This window comes from Erythrolamprus reginae, chromosome 5, assembly GCF_031021105.1.
Source record: "Erythrolamprus reginae isolate rEryReg1 chromosome 5, rEryReg1.hap1, whole genome shotgun sequence".
Taxonomy (NCBI): domain Eukaryota; kingdom Metazoa; phylum Chordata; class Lepidosauria; order Squamata; family Dipsadidae; genus Erythrolamprus; species Erythrolamprus reginae.
The window spans coordinates 76,926,818-76,942,887 of NC_091954.1; the positions used below are offsets into that span (position 1 = coordinate 76,926,818).

General features: G+C 38.4%; 1 protein-coding gene across 3 annotated transcripts in view; it reads right to left on the reverse strand.

The window, feature by feature from the left end:
- CROCC2 (ciliary rootlet coiled-coil, rootletin family member 2) overlaps nucleotides 1–16,070 on the reverse strand; it is a 143,714-nt gene that overhangs the window by 21,643 nt on the left and 106,001 nt on the right. For all 3 annotated transcript variants that reach the window (XM_070753238.1, XM_070753236.1, XM_070753237.1), the window contains 4 exons: nucleotides 15,305–15,489; nucleotides 8,876–8,996; nucleotides 5,145–5,308; nucleotides 1,643–2,083 (listed from right to left, as the gene is read on the reverse strand). In XM_070753238.1, the coding sequence (XP_070609339.1) occupies nucleotides 1,643–2,083; nucleotides 5,145–5,308; nucleotides 8,876–8,996; nucleotides 15,305–15,489 (911 nt within the window). The remainder of the gene's footprint in view (nucleotides 1–1,642; nucleotides 2,084–5,144; nucleotides 5,309–8,875; nucleotides 8,997–15,304; nucleotides 15,490–16,070) is intronic.

The window sequence follows — 16,070 nt, forward strand, 5'->3', positions numbered from 1 at the left end:
ACAATGCTTGTAGTAGTGACCATTTCGGTGAGACCGCCTTCTGCCGCACGAATCCCAGCGGCCGGTTAGGTCCCATCAACTAAACAATGTCGTCTGGTGGGACCCAGGGGAAGAGCCTTCTCTGTGGCGGCTCCGACCCTCTGGAATCAGCTCCCTCCAGAGGTTAGCACTGCCCCCACCCTCCTTGCGTTTTGTAAACTCCTTAAAACCCACCTCTGTCGTCAAGCGTGGGGGAACTGAGACATCTCCCCTACCTATGTAGTTTTGTGCATGATATGACTGTATGTATGCTTTTTATATATTGGGGTTTCTTGCTTTTAGACTTTCTAAATGTAATACTGTTATTTTAGACTCTAATTATTAGATTTGTCATTATGTATTGTTTTTATCACTGTTGTCAGCCGCCCCAAGTCTATGGAGAGGGGCGGCATACAAATCTAATAAATAATAATAATAATAATAATAATAATAATAATAATAATAATAATAATAAAAATAATCTGGCAAGTCAGCTTGCCCTTTCCATTGCTTCCATCACAGCTCAGACCATTGGAAAGGAACAAACTGTGCTGCAATAAGTAATGAAAAGTATGTTTTTTTCCCTTTGAATTTATTCTTTCAGAAATGATTAGGAACACATAAAATCGCCTTTAATTAGTCAGATCTTTAACCCATCAAGTTCATAACTGCTTATACTGATGACAGCAACTCTATAAGTTTCAGGCAGAGGACTAACTGCAGCAGAAGATTCTAAGAATTAAATATGGGTCAATACGCATGCAAAGTATGTCCTCTACTATTTATTTTCCTGGATATTTTATAAGTTAGTAATCACAGTTTATGGTTTAAGACAAAGCACATTAGAAAGACAGTCTTAGACTGTGCCGAGCTCGACATGATGACGAGACGGTTAAACAACCAAGAAGAATCAGAATTTTATGATATCTGGCAGAAGATATATACTTGGTGGGAAACAAGGAAAAAGGGATAAGTGTGTGGTTATATTACTCTGAATATTTGAATTTAGTAGTAAAATTGTATTAGATGGTAATTATTTACTAATATAAACATAAATTCTTCTTTCTTCTCTTAAAATTTCTTTTTTTTATATACAGTACATCTTTATAAACTTTTATATAGGTTTAGATTTATTATGTTAAAACTGATATTTTCATTTTATATATCTTCATACATTTTATAGACGAAGTTTTTCTTTTATTATTACAATGATGACTTCCACTTTGAGCGGAGCGACTGTAGCTCCACTAAATGTTGTATGTTATGTTTGTTTTTTGAAAATTAATAAAATATATTTTAAAAAAGAGAAAGACATATAATTTGGGTTATTGGAGAAAAAAGAGCATGATATCAATGAAATTTTGAAGGGGCATTACATGTAGGAGATGCTGCGGGGGCTTACCCAACTGAATTTGGATTCTGATATCCACTGATTCATTTAAATATTTTGGAACGTGAATTTTTTTCTCCTTTCAATGAAAGCAGGGAACTTGTAACAGATATGCAGTATTTGAATGGGACTGATTTGCACAGTACAATTTTGCTGGAGTTTAGAAAGTAAGGTGCTTAATTGAGATGTATAGGCAAGAATGACTGATTGTTTGGAACAACTGGGTTTTCCCACCTGGAGTAGCCGACGGTCTTGCTCCGCAGCTGTCAGGGCCTTTTGGAGTTGTGAGATGTTCTCCTGCAGGGAGGACGTTCCAGCTGTAGCACTGGAGAGTGCCTGAGACAGAGTTTGTACCCTATCTTTAAAATGACTTTCAGTGCCTTCAGTCCTGGCTAGTGAATGAGTCAGGTGGTCAAGTTCTCGCTGCAGTAGTGCAGTTTTGTTCTCCCTGTCTCCTAACTGGCATCGAAGTTCCTGGATTTGCTCCAAGAGGGACTGGATCTCTTCATCCCTTGAAGTTAGGCTCATCTGTGTTCGTTGTAAGTCTCCTTCCACTGCTCTGTGGTTCAGCTCCAGTTTGGTGGCCCTACTCTCTGCTGCTTCTAAAACTTCTTTTAGCTTCCATTTTTCTGATTCCAGTTTGGCTTCCTTGGTTTTAAATGCTTTGACTTTCTCCTATAATGTAAAAACATCTTGAATACCATAAGTTTGGGAGAAGAGCAGCTAAGAAGATGATAAATTTTGTGAACTAGCCACCAAAGCCTGGTGACATTAGAGTCTTATTATAAAAGTATCACAGTAGTATCCAAAATGCAAAAGTTAGAAGAATCTTCAGGGCCTGTCAATGCCCTCCTTCCTGGGAAACATATTGAAAGAGGCACATTACTACCTCGGACTAAATTATGGGAACATCTTATATCTAGGAGTGCTACTACAGATGTTGCCTAAAGCCTTATTTTGCTGACTACTAACATAATATTCACCATCCAGTAGCTAGTCAAATAATGTAGATTAATGCAATGCCCACTCATCTGACAATGAGAACACTAATTAAGAGAACCTGATCTTTACCCAGGATATTATCCTTATGCGGTCTCTCTCAGTAGAGACAGAAGTCTCTCCATTCAATCTTTTAGAATGGAAGAAAAAACAATTGTTACCAACCATTTAGGATCTGCACGAGACAAAAAGAGGGCTGTGAAAATATTTACACCCCTCTTGCACCCTGGACACAAACTCCTATGCTCAAAACAATGCTATAGAGCACTACTCACCAGAACAACTAGACAAAAGAACCGTTTTTTCCATCACTCTGCTAAACAAATAATTCCCTCATCACTGTCAAACTATTCACTAAGCCTGAACTAATATTAATCTTCTCATTGCCCATTTCCTTCTAGCTCCCACTAATGACTGTATGACTGTAACTTTGTTGCTTGTATCCTTATGATTTATATTGACTGTTTCCTAACATGATTTGATTCCTTATTTGTATCCTGACTATCATTAAGTGTTGTATCTTATGATTCTTGACGAACCTATCTTTTATTTTATGTACACTGAGAGCATATGCACCAAGACTAACTCCTTGTGTATCCAATCATACTTGCCCAATAAAAATCTTCCTATCCTATCCTATCCTATCCTATCCTATCCTAGTCATGGATTCTTTACAAACCATAAAAACAATATAACAAAAGTCATTCATTAGAAATTAAGAAAGGACATAATTCCTAATGGTTAAGGTTATATGATTGCTGTTCCATTTGGCTGCACAGTAGAAGGAAAAGTAAGTGTGACTCTGTTTCTAGATTTCACTGTTCTAAAACTCACTGTTCTAAAACTCACTGTTAATTTCACTGTTCTAAAATTAAGAGATATAATCTCTTAATTTTAGAGAAATGAAGAAGGAACAAAATATGAGAAGTAAAATGATAAAGGTTGGTACATATCAGATCAAAACAAGAATGTAAGATGTAACAAAAAGAGAAATCTTACCAGGACAAATGGGAAAGAGTTTGAGGATGTTCTATATTAATTAACAAAATGAGCAATATATACATCATCATTGAAATAAATTAACTGCAATATATTTAAAAAAATATTTACATCAATATTATTGTTCTTTGTAAATTAAGAATGTTGCATAATTTAGAACACAATGAGTAGGGAACAAGATAGTAAAACAGTGTTTCTCAACCTGGGACCCTTTAAGATGTACAGACTTCAACTCCCAGAATTCCTCAGCCAGCAAAACATTTTAAAGGGCCCCAGGTTGAGAAACAGTGTAGTAAAGTCAAGGGCGGGGACTTTTCAAGGTAGCCCTCTTTCAGGCAGCTACTTATTGCACCTTTACACTTTTTCTCCAGATAAAAGCACCCTTGTTTACCGTACAGCCAAAATCACACTGGCAATACACAGTTTATATAAAAACTTACCACATAATAGCCTTATGATAGCATTAGAGTGATGAAAATAAAAAGAAGTGTTAGAAAGGCAGGTGATACTAGACAAAACTCCTTGCAAACTGTTTATATGGAGTGCAATCTGAATAAAAACAATTAAGGTAAAATCAAGCAATTCTTCTACGAGATTATTTTGCATTCATTTATACAAGCCTCTAATAGAAATGACGATGTAATTGCCTTTCTACAATTTCCCCCATCAAAGAGATATTATTACTGTTCTTACAATGGTAAATCTTCACAATTTATCTTGTGGACTAGCTTTTACAAAATACTTTAGTATCCGTTACTTCCAAGTCAGTTCTAGTCATTCCATTTCAGTGTCCGGTTCACCGTATAAAGTGGAATTACTCAGAAGTAAATCCTACTGTATTTCACAATATGCATTTTTTAGGAAAATATCTTTCGTTTTCCACATAATGTATCCTATGTAGGTTAACAACCTTTCATAATGCTTTTTGTAGGTAAGCCTTTGGGGCAGTGGTGAAATCTACTTACCTTTCCTCTGTCACATATGCTTTTTCATCCTCTACGTATGGATAGGAGGGTTTGCACATGAACAGAGAGTTAAAAAAAGAAAGTGGCAGCATCGGGGCAAGGGGGCAGAGCCTCGTACTTCTGCCGCTATCATTTTTCCAAACCACTGCTGCCCACTGCTACATATACAATGTTCTACCTGTGAATGACTACTTCACCTTCAATCGCAGCAACACAAGAGCATGCAACAGATTCAAACTTAATTTTAACAGCTCCAAACTTGAGTGTAAAAAATATGACTTCAGCAACCGAGTTGTCGAAGTGTGGAACTCATTACCTGACTCAGTAATGTCAACCCCTAACCCCCAACATTTTCCCCCTAGACTATCCACGATTGACCTCTCCAGGTTCCTTAGAGGTCAGTAAGGGCCGTGCATAAGTGCACCAGTGTGCCTTCCGTCCCCTGTCCAATTGTCTCTCCTTATCTCATTTATCTTTTCTTCCTTTTAAATATGTTCACCTATACTTTTATATCTTTCTCTTCAATGTGTATTATGTATTGGACAAAATAAATAAATAATAAATAAATAATAAATATACGCATGAACCGGGTTGAACCTGTAGCATTTCACCCCTGCTTTAGGGGTTTCTTTAAATCATGTTCTTTTTCCAAGTCCTTTGTACATTTACATAACTTTTCAAGAGCTGGCTGGGCTGTTGAGTAAGAAGCAGAATGTCGTAGAAAAGGTAGTTGTGCTATGGTTTTTCCTAACTGTAAGAGCAAATATGCCCACCTGTAATTCTTTGTTCCTATCCTGACAAATACGTAAGTTGTGTTCCAGGCTGACCACCTGTTCTGCAGATGCTTGGCGTTCCTTTTCTGTTTTGCGAATAGTTTCTTCTTGCAGCATCAGTGCTACTTGTGCACTGCTCAGACGGCCATCTGTTCCCCTTTTACCTAAATGTACAAAGTTGCAAGGATTAAGCAGGGAAATCATATATTCTACGTTAGAGTTTTTCAGCCTCAGTATCTTTAAAATGGGCGGATTTCAACTCCCAGAATTCCTAGAATGGTGACTGGGTTATTCTGGGATTGAAGTCTACACATTTTAAAAGTGTTGAGGTTGAGAAATACAGTGATGCCTCGTCTTACAAACGCCTCATCATACAAACTTTTTGAGATACAAACCCAGAGTTTAAGATTTTTTTGCCTCTTCTTACAAACTATTTTCACCTTACAAATCCACCGCCGTCACTGGGATGCCCTGCCTCCGGACTTCCGTTGTCAGCGAAGCACCCGTTTTTGTGCTGCTGAGAATTCCCCTGAGGCTCCCCTCCATGGGAAACCCCGCCTCCGGACTTCTGTATTTTTGTGATGCTGCAGGGGAATCCCAGCAACGCAAAAACAGGCATTTTGCTGGCAACAGAAGTCCGGAGGTGGGGTTTCCCTGTGAGGGGAGCCTCAGTGAAATCGCAGCATCGCAAAAACACAGAGTTCCGGAGGTGGGGTTTTGAGGACTTTGGTCGATTACGATGCTGCGATTTCACTGATGCTTCCTTCACTGGGAAACCCCACCTCCAGACTTCCATTGCCAGCGAAGCACTCGTTTTTGCGATGCTGGGATTCCCCTGCAGCATCACAGAAACACAGAAGTCCGGAGTTGGGGTTTCCCCTGGAGGGGAGCCTCAGGGGAATCCCAGCAGCGCAAAAATGGGTGCTTCGGCTGGCAAAAGGGGTGAATTTTGGGCTTGCACGCATTAATCGTTTTTCCATTGATTCCTATGGGAAACACTGTTTTGTCTTACAAACTTTTCACCTTAAGAACCTCATCCCGGAACCAATTAAGTTTTTAAGACAAGGTATCACTGTAGTATTCTGCAGTATGAGTGGGAAAGCCTGTGGCCATCAGAAGTTTTGGCCTTCAGTCCCATTAAGCAACATGCTAATGACAAAAGATTCTGGGAGTTGTAATCCAAAACATCAAAAGAACACCAAATGGGCTACTCATTATACAGTGTTGTCTAGTAGTAGTATTACTGTACATGCCTGATCAATCGGAATATCAAATAATGCAATAAACTCCTGGACAATAAAGGCCACCCATATCATGTGAAATCATGTTTTGACCATTAAGGAATAAATATGCTTATGCAATTCTTGAGAAAGGACTAATTTTAATTGTTCAGATATCACAAAAAGCTGCCTATAGTTTCCATAGTGTAACAAAAATTAATAATGTCTTTTTTCATTTAAAACATCTTTGTTTTTAATGAAAAAAGACATTTTATTAATTTTTGGTACACTATGGAAAATATAGGCAGCTTTTTGTGATATATGAACAATTAAAATTAGTCATTTCTCATGAATTGCATAATTTCCAAATTAATAAAGCATTCATTTATTCATGAGGCCATATGGTAAAAACAGTCATATATTAAAAAAAGACCTCAGGTGGCCCTACTTTTCCTAAACCTTTCAGTGCCCATCTATAGAGATAGTCCTCAACTTACAACTACGATTGGGACCAGAATTTCCATTGCTAGCAAGGTGTTTGTTAAGCAAATTGTACAGTTGCAGTTTTTAACCATGGTTGTTAAGTGAATCCCTGCAGTTGTTAAAGGAATCACATGAATGTGGATTTGGCTTCCTCCATTGACTTTATCAAAAGCTATCTAGAAAGGTTGCAAATAACTATCACATGAACCTGGGGCGTTGCCAAGTCTTTGAATTTTGATCACATGATATGCATTAAAAAAAGACCTCAGATGGCCCTACTTTTCCTAAGCCTTTCAGCGCCTATCTATAGAGATAGTCCTCAACTTACAATTACAATTGGGACCCATCCCTGTACTGTCTTTTATCCTTTATACTGTCTTTTATCCTTTATATCTCTACTTTATACTTATATTATAATAATACATACTACGATACTATACTTGTATGACAAATAAATAAATAAATAAATGACATCAGGATGCTGCAATGGGATGTTGAGGACTCGTAAGTCACTTTTTTTTCAGGGCTACACCAACTTTGAATAGTCACTAAACAAATGGTTGTAAGTCACAAACTGCCTGTATTAGGAAAAGTAGGCTGGAGCTGCACATGTCTAACTGTGGTACAATTATTTATTTATTTTTATTTATTTATTTATTGGATTTGTATGCCGCCCCTCTCCCTGGACTCGGGGTGGCTAACAATAGTGATAAAACAACATGTGACAATCCAATAGTAAAACAATTAAAAACCCTTATTATAAAACCAAACATACATACAAAACATACCATGCATAAATTGTAACGGCCTAGGGGGAAAGAGTATCTCAGTTCCGCCATGCCTGACGGCAGAGGTGGGTTTTAAGAAGCTTACGAAAGGCGAGGAGGGTGGGGGCAATTCTAATCTCTGGGGGCAGTTAGTTCCAGAGGGTCGGGGCCGCCACAGAGAAGGCTCTTCCCCTGGGTCCCGCCAAACGACATTGTTTAGTTGATGGGACCCGGAGAAGGCCCACTCTGTGGGACCTAACTGGTCGCTGGGATTCGTGCAGCAGAAGGTGGTCCCGGAGATAATCTGGTCCGGTGCCATAAAGGGCTTTATAGGTCATAACCAACACTTTGAATTGTGACCGGAAACTGATCGGCAACCAATGCAGACTGCGGAGTGTTGGTGAGATGATTTCTATCTAATAAGAATTAGAACACTGGACATTTGCTTACAATCTTTTGGTATATTAAAAGCACAGGTCCTACATGATATTTGATTTTGTTTTGTTTTTAAAATTGTTAGGAAATCCTACTTGATTACAGTAATGAGGAATAGATGTGATTTGCAAGTACTGTATATGTAACTAATTCCCATAATTTGCTTTTTAAATGACAAGCAGCCTTTCTGAGCTACCATTTTAAGAAGAAAAGCAATTAAAGCAGAGATAAACTTAATCCTCTTCCTGACCTCTCCCCGTGTCCTGAATCTGCTGCTCAGTCCAGATATGAATGTTTAAATCTTGATCCATATGTGGAAAAAAAGCAGATTCAGAGCAGAGAAACATCTGGTGTGGAGATCAAACATCTGCCCCATAACACTATTCTTTCATTTAAAGCAGCAGTCCCCAAGTAGCTTGTAAAGAGGTTTTAGGGATTCATTTCACTTGCTTTGTATACAACTTGCAGGGGTGGGTTCCTTCCGGTTTGGACCGGATCGCCTGAACTGGTAACAACCTGCTGGTGACATCACAGTTGGTGCATATCTGTGGGCACCACCATCTTTTTTTTTATTTTTAGTGAAATTTTCCCTGTTTGGATGGTTCTCCTCTTCCACTGCTTGAAAAAGGGCCCTCCTGCCTGTCCCTAGGTTAATACTGACCTTTATTTCTTCACCCAAAGCATGCCTGATTAGATCCTCAGCTGTGTTTTGGGCTGAATCATGCTACTGGTAGTTCAGTTCCCCCAAGCCTGATGACAGAGGTGGGTTTTGAGGAGCTTATGGATCAAGAGATAAAGTAAGAGAAGAAGAAGAAAAAGAACAGACCTTCCTCAGAGTCTGCTAAATACTTCTGTAGTTGCAGAATACGGCTTTGTGTTTGGTCGCGGTCAGCCTCCATCTCATTCACCTGATGACTCATATTCACCACCTGAATTCTTAGATCATCCTGCAAACAAGAGATAGGACATATCCATTATATTCTTAGCTTGTCGCCAGGAAAAATATATTGGATACATGTATTTTTAAAATTTATTTTATACTGTCTATAATTTCCTTTATTAAGCCACAAGGGTAATTTTTAACATGGACAACTGTTGAACGTAATCAGTGATGGGCTGCTGTGCCCATGGGGGGGGGGGGAGGCAGTGCAATGGGGGTAGTAGGTTTATGCACTATTTATTGAATACATAATAGGTTTTTTATTGTCCTTCCTTCTCTAGTACCTTAGTATGATCCTTAATTACTTTTAAAATAGGAAATAATTAAATAGTATGTTTTTACCCATAAACGCTTTAATTATTTTAAATAATTAAATAGCTCATTATCTAGAACTATAATAATCTAGAATTATTAAATAAATAATTAGTTCATTATCTAGAACTGAACTTTTATAGCTATTAAAGAAAATTGAGCTGCCTACCTAATCTGTTGTCATACTGAATCTTGTGGTTTCAGTAGAAAACCTTAAAATGTTACTGTGCTCCTCAACAAATGGTGCTATCTATCATTTGTCCTTTTTGTGATATTCAAATTAATCAACTGAAAAAGAGTCCAAGCATCTATTTGAAAACTTATCTTAGTTGGTAAGCCACTCCTACCCAGTCACATGACCTTTAAGCCACCCCGGTCACATCATTATCAAGCCACCCCTACCTGGTCACATGGCCGGCAAGCCACTCCTACCCGGTCACATGACCATCAAGCCACACCCACAAAATAAGCCACACCCGCAGTGTGGCTGTAAAAATGTTGGCAGCCCATCACTGTATGTAATTCGTCTTGAAAAACAACTACAAATAATACATATCCTAAAATCAACATCAGATAAAACAAATATTTACAATTAGAGCAAAGCAATTGCATTTCCAAAAAATGATACCCGTAGAACACTGGTAATCAGACTATTATTGATAACATGACCCATAATATTTCCAATAATTTCTCAGAGAAATTAGTAGTCAACCAAACTACTTTTATTGCTCTTGATACATTAGCAAACATTAAATATGTATCGTTATACTCTAAAGTTAAGTCAAACTGTTTTCTTGTCTTACAAAAACCTAATCTCATATTCCACACCTGTAACTGAAGACATTTTCTGAATTGTATAGTATGTAAAAAGTAGCCCTTAATATTTCAGTAATGTTAGTGTTGCTCAAGTCTTAGACAGAAATAGATTACCTGCTATGTATATCAGGCTCTTAATTTGGCAGCAAATTCTTCCTTTCTAAAAGGATGGCCTTGACTACCCCCAAAGAACTAAACTGTTTATCAACAACATTTGCTTAGCCAAAATGCCTTGGATTTGGAAGTGACAAAAAGAGAGGGATCTGCAGAGTTCCTGTGCCTGGAAAAATATTAACTGTTTAATCAATTACATTTAATTACATTTCAATTAAATTCACTGTTTCCTCAATGTGGAGGTTAGTATCTACCACCCTCCATTACTGCATAACCCTGCTCAAAAGGGTCTGTTTTCATGGGCACTGGAAAATGACAGTATATCTCAATTTCAATCTCTGTGTTATCAAAAAACTCTGAGTGTACAAATCAAATCCTGCTCTGAATCTTATTCCTTGAAGACAAGGCCATAGGCCTTGGAAACAATTACTACTAACATATTTTCAGTCAATCAAAATATACTGATACCTCATCTTACAAACCCCTCATCATACAAACTTTTTGAGATACAAACCCAGGGTTTAAGATTTTTTTGCCTCTTCTTCCAAACTATTTTCCCCGTACAAACCCAAGCCGCCGCCACTGGGATGCCCCACCTCCGGACTTCTGTTGCCAGTAAAGTGCCCGTTTTTGCACTGCTGGGATTCCCCTGAGGCTCCCCTCCATGGGAAACCCCACCTCCGGACTTCCATGTTTTTACGATGCTGCAGGGGAATCCCAGCAGCGCAAAAACGGGCGCTTTGCTGGCAACGGAAGTCCGGTGGTGGGGTTTCCCAGCGAGGGGAGCCTCAGCAAAATCGCAGCATCACAAAAACATGGAAGTCCGGAGGTGGGGTTTCAAGGACTTCCGTGTTTTTACGATGCTGCAATGTTGCTCCCTTTGCTGGGAAACCCCACCTTTGGACTTCTGTTGCCAGCGAAGCACCCGTTTTTGCGCTGCTGGGATTCCCCTGCAGCATTGTAAAAACATGGAAGTCCGGAGGTGGGGTTTCCCATGGAGGGGAGCCTCAGGGGAATCCCAGCAGCACAAAAACGGGCACTTCGGCTGGCAAAAGGGGTGAGTTTTGGGCTTGCACGCATTAATTGCTTTTCCATTGATTCCTATGGGAAACATTGTCTTACAAACTTTTCACCTTACAAACCTCATCATGGAACCAATTAAGTTCGTAAGATGAGGTATCACTGGACCTTCAGTTTTGATGCTACATAGTTTTCTTTACAACTAAATATGTAAATAAGCATCAGGACTGTGCTGGTAAAATTAAGAACACTGAATTTCTTGTAGTTCATAAAGTGTTAACTGAAATATGTTGTTATTGTTTGTAGATACTTTTTCCTTTTCCCCCTTTCTGCTTTAAACAAGTTAACAATAAATTCCAGGATCTTGGTGGAGAGGACAACAAAGCAAGGAATGTTTTAAATGTGATGTAGCCCAGAATTAACTGACTTCTTCATTTGTCAGAAAGGCTGTTGGATGATCTGATGCTATGATTATTGTGACAAGCCATATTTTTTTAATTATTCTGGTACAGTATAAATATTTATTCATTTTTACAAGAGGCATGCTTTTGAGCAATAAATAGCACATGACAGAGACAGGGCTGAACTGCCCTTGAATGTTGCTAAACATATGTCTTGGGAGTCAACTTGGGGTCACAATAAGTTAAGTTGGCTCATATGATCCCTGAAAAATGGAGTTACAATAGCTAGATGATTTTCAGTTCTACGTAAATGAACTGGAAGGAATTTTGAATATCCCTCTCTGGTTCACAAAACTACAGATTCAATTTAAAAGAAGCAATATGCCTTCATAAACTCTTTGCTGAAAGAAAAACCCCAGCTATAGTGGAAAGATGCGTACTTCATACTAAGCCAAAACAAACAAAATCTCTCATAGTATCATGTGATATATCAACCCAACCATAACAGAGGTGGGATTGGAACAAAAGTCTTTTATTCCCAAAAGTAACATTTTGTACCTAGCAACAGTGCTCTTTTTACAGCTTATTATTTACTTCTAGCTCATACCATGAACTTATGCTTGTAAATTATCTTATGTCATGTATATAAATGGCACTGTATTGCATTGGTTCCTCTATTTTCTTTGTCAACAATTCCAGTTGGTGCTAATGGGACCGGTGGGTTCATGCTTAATCCCCTGTAGAGTGCTGCATGGGTCAGTTCTCTCCTTCTGCTATTTAACATTTACATGAAGGCACCAGGCAAGATCATCAAAACAATTTGGGGATTGGTGGCATCAAATGTCAGGTGCAAGCAACCAGAACACTCATAAATAACCTCAGGCTGAAAATGTATTGTTCATCACCTGCATTGCAATACAAAACTTTATGGATTTGGTGGGAGTTGATGCCTATGATATTTGCAGTTATGCAACAACTCCAAGCTAGGCTCTCACTTGATCCCTCCTGCCAGCCTAACTGGCAGTTCTCCAATATCAGTGTGTGTTTATAATAGTCAGCTCTACATTGCTACCCAAGGCTGGTGATACCACTGAAGTCTCAGTCCTAAGAGATGAATGGGGGAGTATAGGCTTAAGTTGATTTTTTAAAAAATTGAATTACTGTTACCCCATGGGTTTTCTGTTTGCTCCAGTGGTGTCACTTGATGGGAAGGTTCATGACTGGGAATTCTTCAGGAATAGCAAGTCGAGGCTATGACTGCTTGGGCTGGGGGTGATATGGGAATACTTCTCCTAGCTTTGGCCAGTAAGCCACTTATAATCTTTCGTGTGTGTGTGTGTGTGTGTGTGTGTGTGTGTGTGTGTGTGTGTGTATGTATCATCCTGCAGCAACTTCATTCTTATCACCTCTTGCTTAGATTATAATAACATGCTCTACATAGGGTTGCCTTGAACACTCAAAAACTGTAGTTGGTTTAAAGAAAAGTGGCCTACAACTGGCCACTGTTTGCTGATGAGAGCAACTCATTGCAAGACTTGCACTGGCTTCTAATGGGCTTCTGGATGCAATTTAAAGTTGTGGTACTAATAGCAATAGCAATTGCACTTAGACTTATATACCACTTCACAGAGCTTTATTTTACAGTGTTAGCATATTACCCCCAACAATCTAATTCATAAAGCCTTACATAATTTGGTACCTCATTATTTGCAGAACTGCATTTTCTTACTGGAATGAATCCAACCAGTTTGATTTACCAGAAAAAGATACCAGTGATATAGTACTTAGAGAATTTTAGTGAAATGGAGCAGCAAACCATGATTATGCTACTTTTCATGATTGCACCAGCTGTTTGCAATGGTGTTCCAGTGGAAATCTAGTTGGCTTCCACTCTGCTTGCCTTCCAGAAGCACCTCAGATTAGTTTCCTGGTTTATTTAGTTTGGTTTAATTCATTTAATACAATTACTAATTTTCCAGTAGTATTTGTGTATTTTTTATTTATTTACATTGTCTTTGATTGCTTATTTTTTTATTCTTTCTTATGTATCTTATCTGTACATCATCAAAACTCCTTAAGGATTTGATGCTCTAGAAATGTTGATGATGATGACAACGATGGAGGTTATCACTGCTAAAACATAGCATTACATAAAATCAACCCTTTTTGCTGTGAGCAAAAGAAATGGACTAATTTATTTGTTACATATTTTAAGCCATTATTGGCTTTGATCCAGAATGATTAGGTAGATTTATGTGCATAATGCTCTCCAGGCATTCAAATAATCATGCTGAAACTTTGATAATAACTTCTAGTAAACGCCCTTAAAACTAACAGGATGCTGAAAAAAAGCATGGCATATTATTTCATGTGGATACCTAGAAACACATGCACAAGGGATGCATTTGTACATATGCTGAAAAGCAGAACAGAAAGTCTAGTCCACACCTATTCTATTTACGCCTTCAACATACTTCCTAGCACTTAAATGTTACTACTTCAATAAGCCCATAAGTAAGTCTCAATTTTTGTATATTGAATTACAATCTTAAAATACTGTATTCTACTCTCTCTGGATAAATCCAGTGAATGAAGGAACTGAACAAAGATTTGTAAAAATATGGATAACCTAATGAAAATCAATGCATTTTGAAATCTAAACCCTATTTTAATAATAACTTAATTATAGATTTCTTTTAACTTCTTCAATTGATATGAGGACTAATGTATATATTATCTATATTGTTCGGGAACTCCAGATCGTGCAGAATGCAGCTGTGAGAGCAATCATGGGCTTTCCCAAAAATGCCCATGTCACACCAACACTCCGCAGTCTGCATTGGTTGCCGATCAGTTTCCGGTCACAATTCAAAGTGTTGGTTATGACCTATAAAGCCCTTCATGGCACTGGACCAGATTATCTCCGGGACTGCCTTCTGCCGCATGAATCCCAGCGACTGATTAGATCCCACAGAGTGGGCCTTCTCCGGGTCCCGTCAATTAAACAATGTCGTTTGGCGGGGCCCAGGGGAAGAGCCTTCTCTGTGGCGGCTCCAGCCCTCTGGAACCAACTCCCTCCAGAGATCAGAATTGCCCCCACCCTCCTCGCCTTTTGTAAGCTCCTTAAAACCCACCTCTGCCGTCAGGCATGGGGTAACTTAGATGTTCTTTCCCCCTGGGCCTCTACAGTCTATGCATGGTATGTCAGTATGTATGTCTGGTTTTTATAATAAGGGTTTTTAGTTGTTTTATTATTGGATTGCTATATATTGTTTTTATCACTGTTGTTAGCCGCCCCGAGTCCACGGAGAGGGGCGGCATACAAATCCAACAAATAAATAAATAAATAAATAAATAAATATCTATATTAAATTCTTTGTATTGACAGTAAAATATGATGAAAAGCATAAAAAGAAAGGAGTTGTGGCACTATTTTGTCACAACTCCTTAGCATTACTGTCGACCTGCACTCACATTGTGATAAATTAGTGAATGTGTTCTCATAGTTTTATAAAACCCCAAATTCATAGCTACGAGTTTTCCAAAGTTCATGAATTTATACCATCTAAATCTCAATATCTTTCTCATATTCTCCGGAACTTTATGGAGGTAGAATGTGGAAGAAATATTTGAAAGAGAAGTCCTTGCTTACCCTCTCTCTTTGGGTATCCCGTAGCTCCTGAAGGAAGTCTTTCAAAGCGTCTCGAACTACTTCTGGATCAATTTCACTTGTGGTTTGCTCACTCCTGAGGGGAGAAGTTTGATGAAATGGTGAACGGGAACGGCTCCTCTCAGGTGATCCAGTGCGAGATCCAGGTGTTTGGCGTCCGCTAGTTCCTGTTAAAAAAAAAATCCAAATACTTGCTTGGTCTCAGCCAAAAGTCAAGGTTGAAAGGGATTTCCAGAAGAAAAGACTTCACAGACTATATGATTTAGGATTTATTCATTCATTTAGTTAATAAGGTTATCTAATATATCGTATTTTTATTGGTAGGAGTTTTTTCTTGCCTGAGGAGAGGATAATTAGTCCTGAGTCCTTTGGGATTGGGCGGCATAGAAGTCGAATTAATAACAGTAACAACAACAACAACCATAATTAGCTACTACATCTTTTCAAATGGTTATACCACCACTGTCCACAAAACTTTTGAACTGCCTCTTAGCTATGATGTTTCTTTTTGGCTAAAGTACATGAGATAAGCAGCTATTAAATACATGGTTTTGATTAGTATATCTTCCAAATTCTGCTTTTTAAGTTTGTATTTCATGATTTATGGATTAGTGCCATAAATCAACTGGGTTTATTCAATGCATCGTATTTTAAAGCTGTGGTATTATACAATATAAATCAACTCCGGGACCGCCTTCTGCTGCACGAATCCCAGCAACCAGTTAGGTCCCACAGAGTTGGCCTTCTC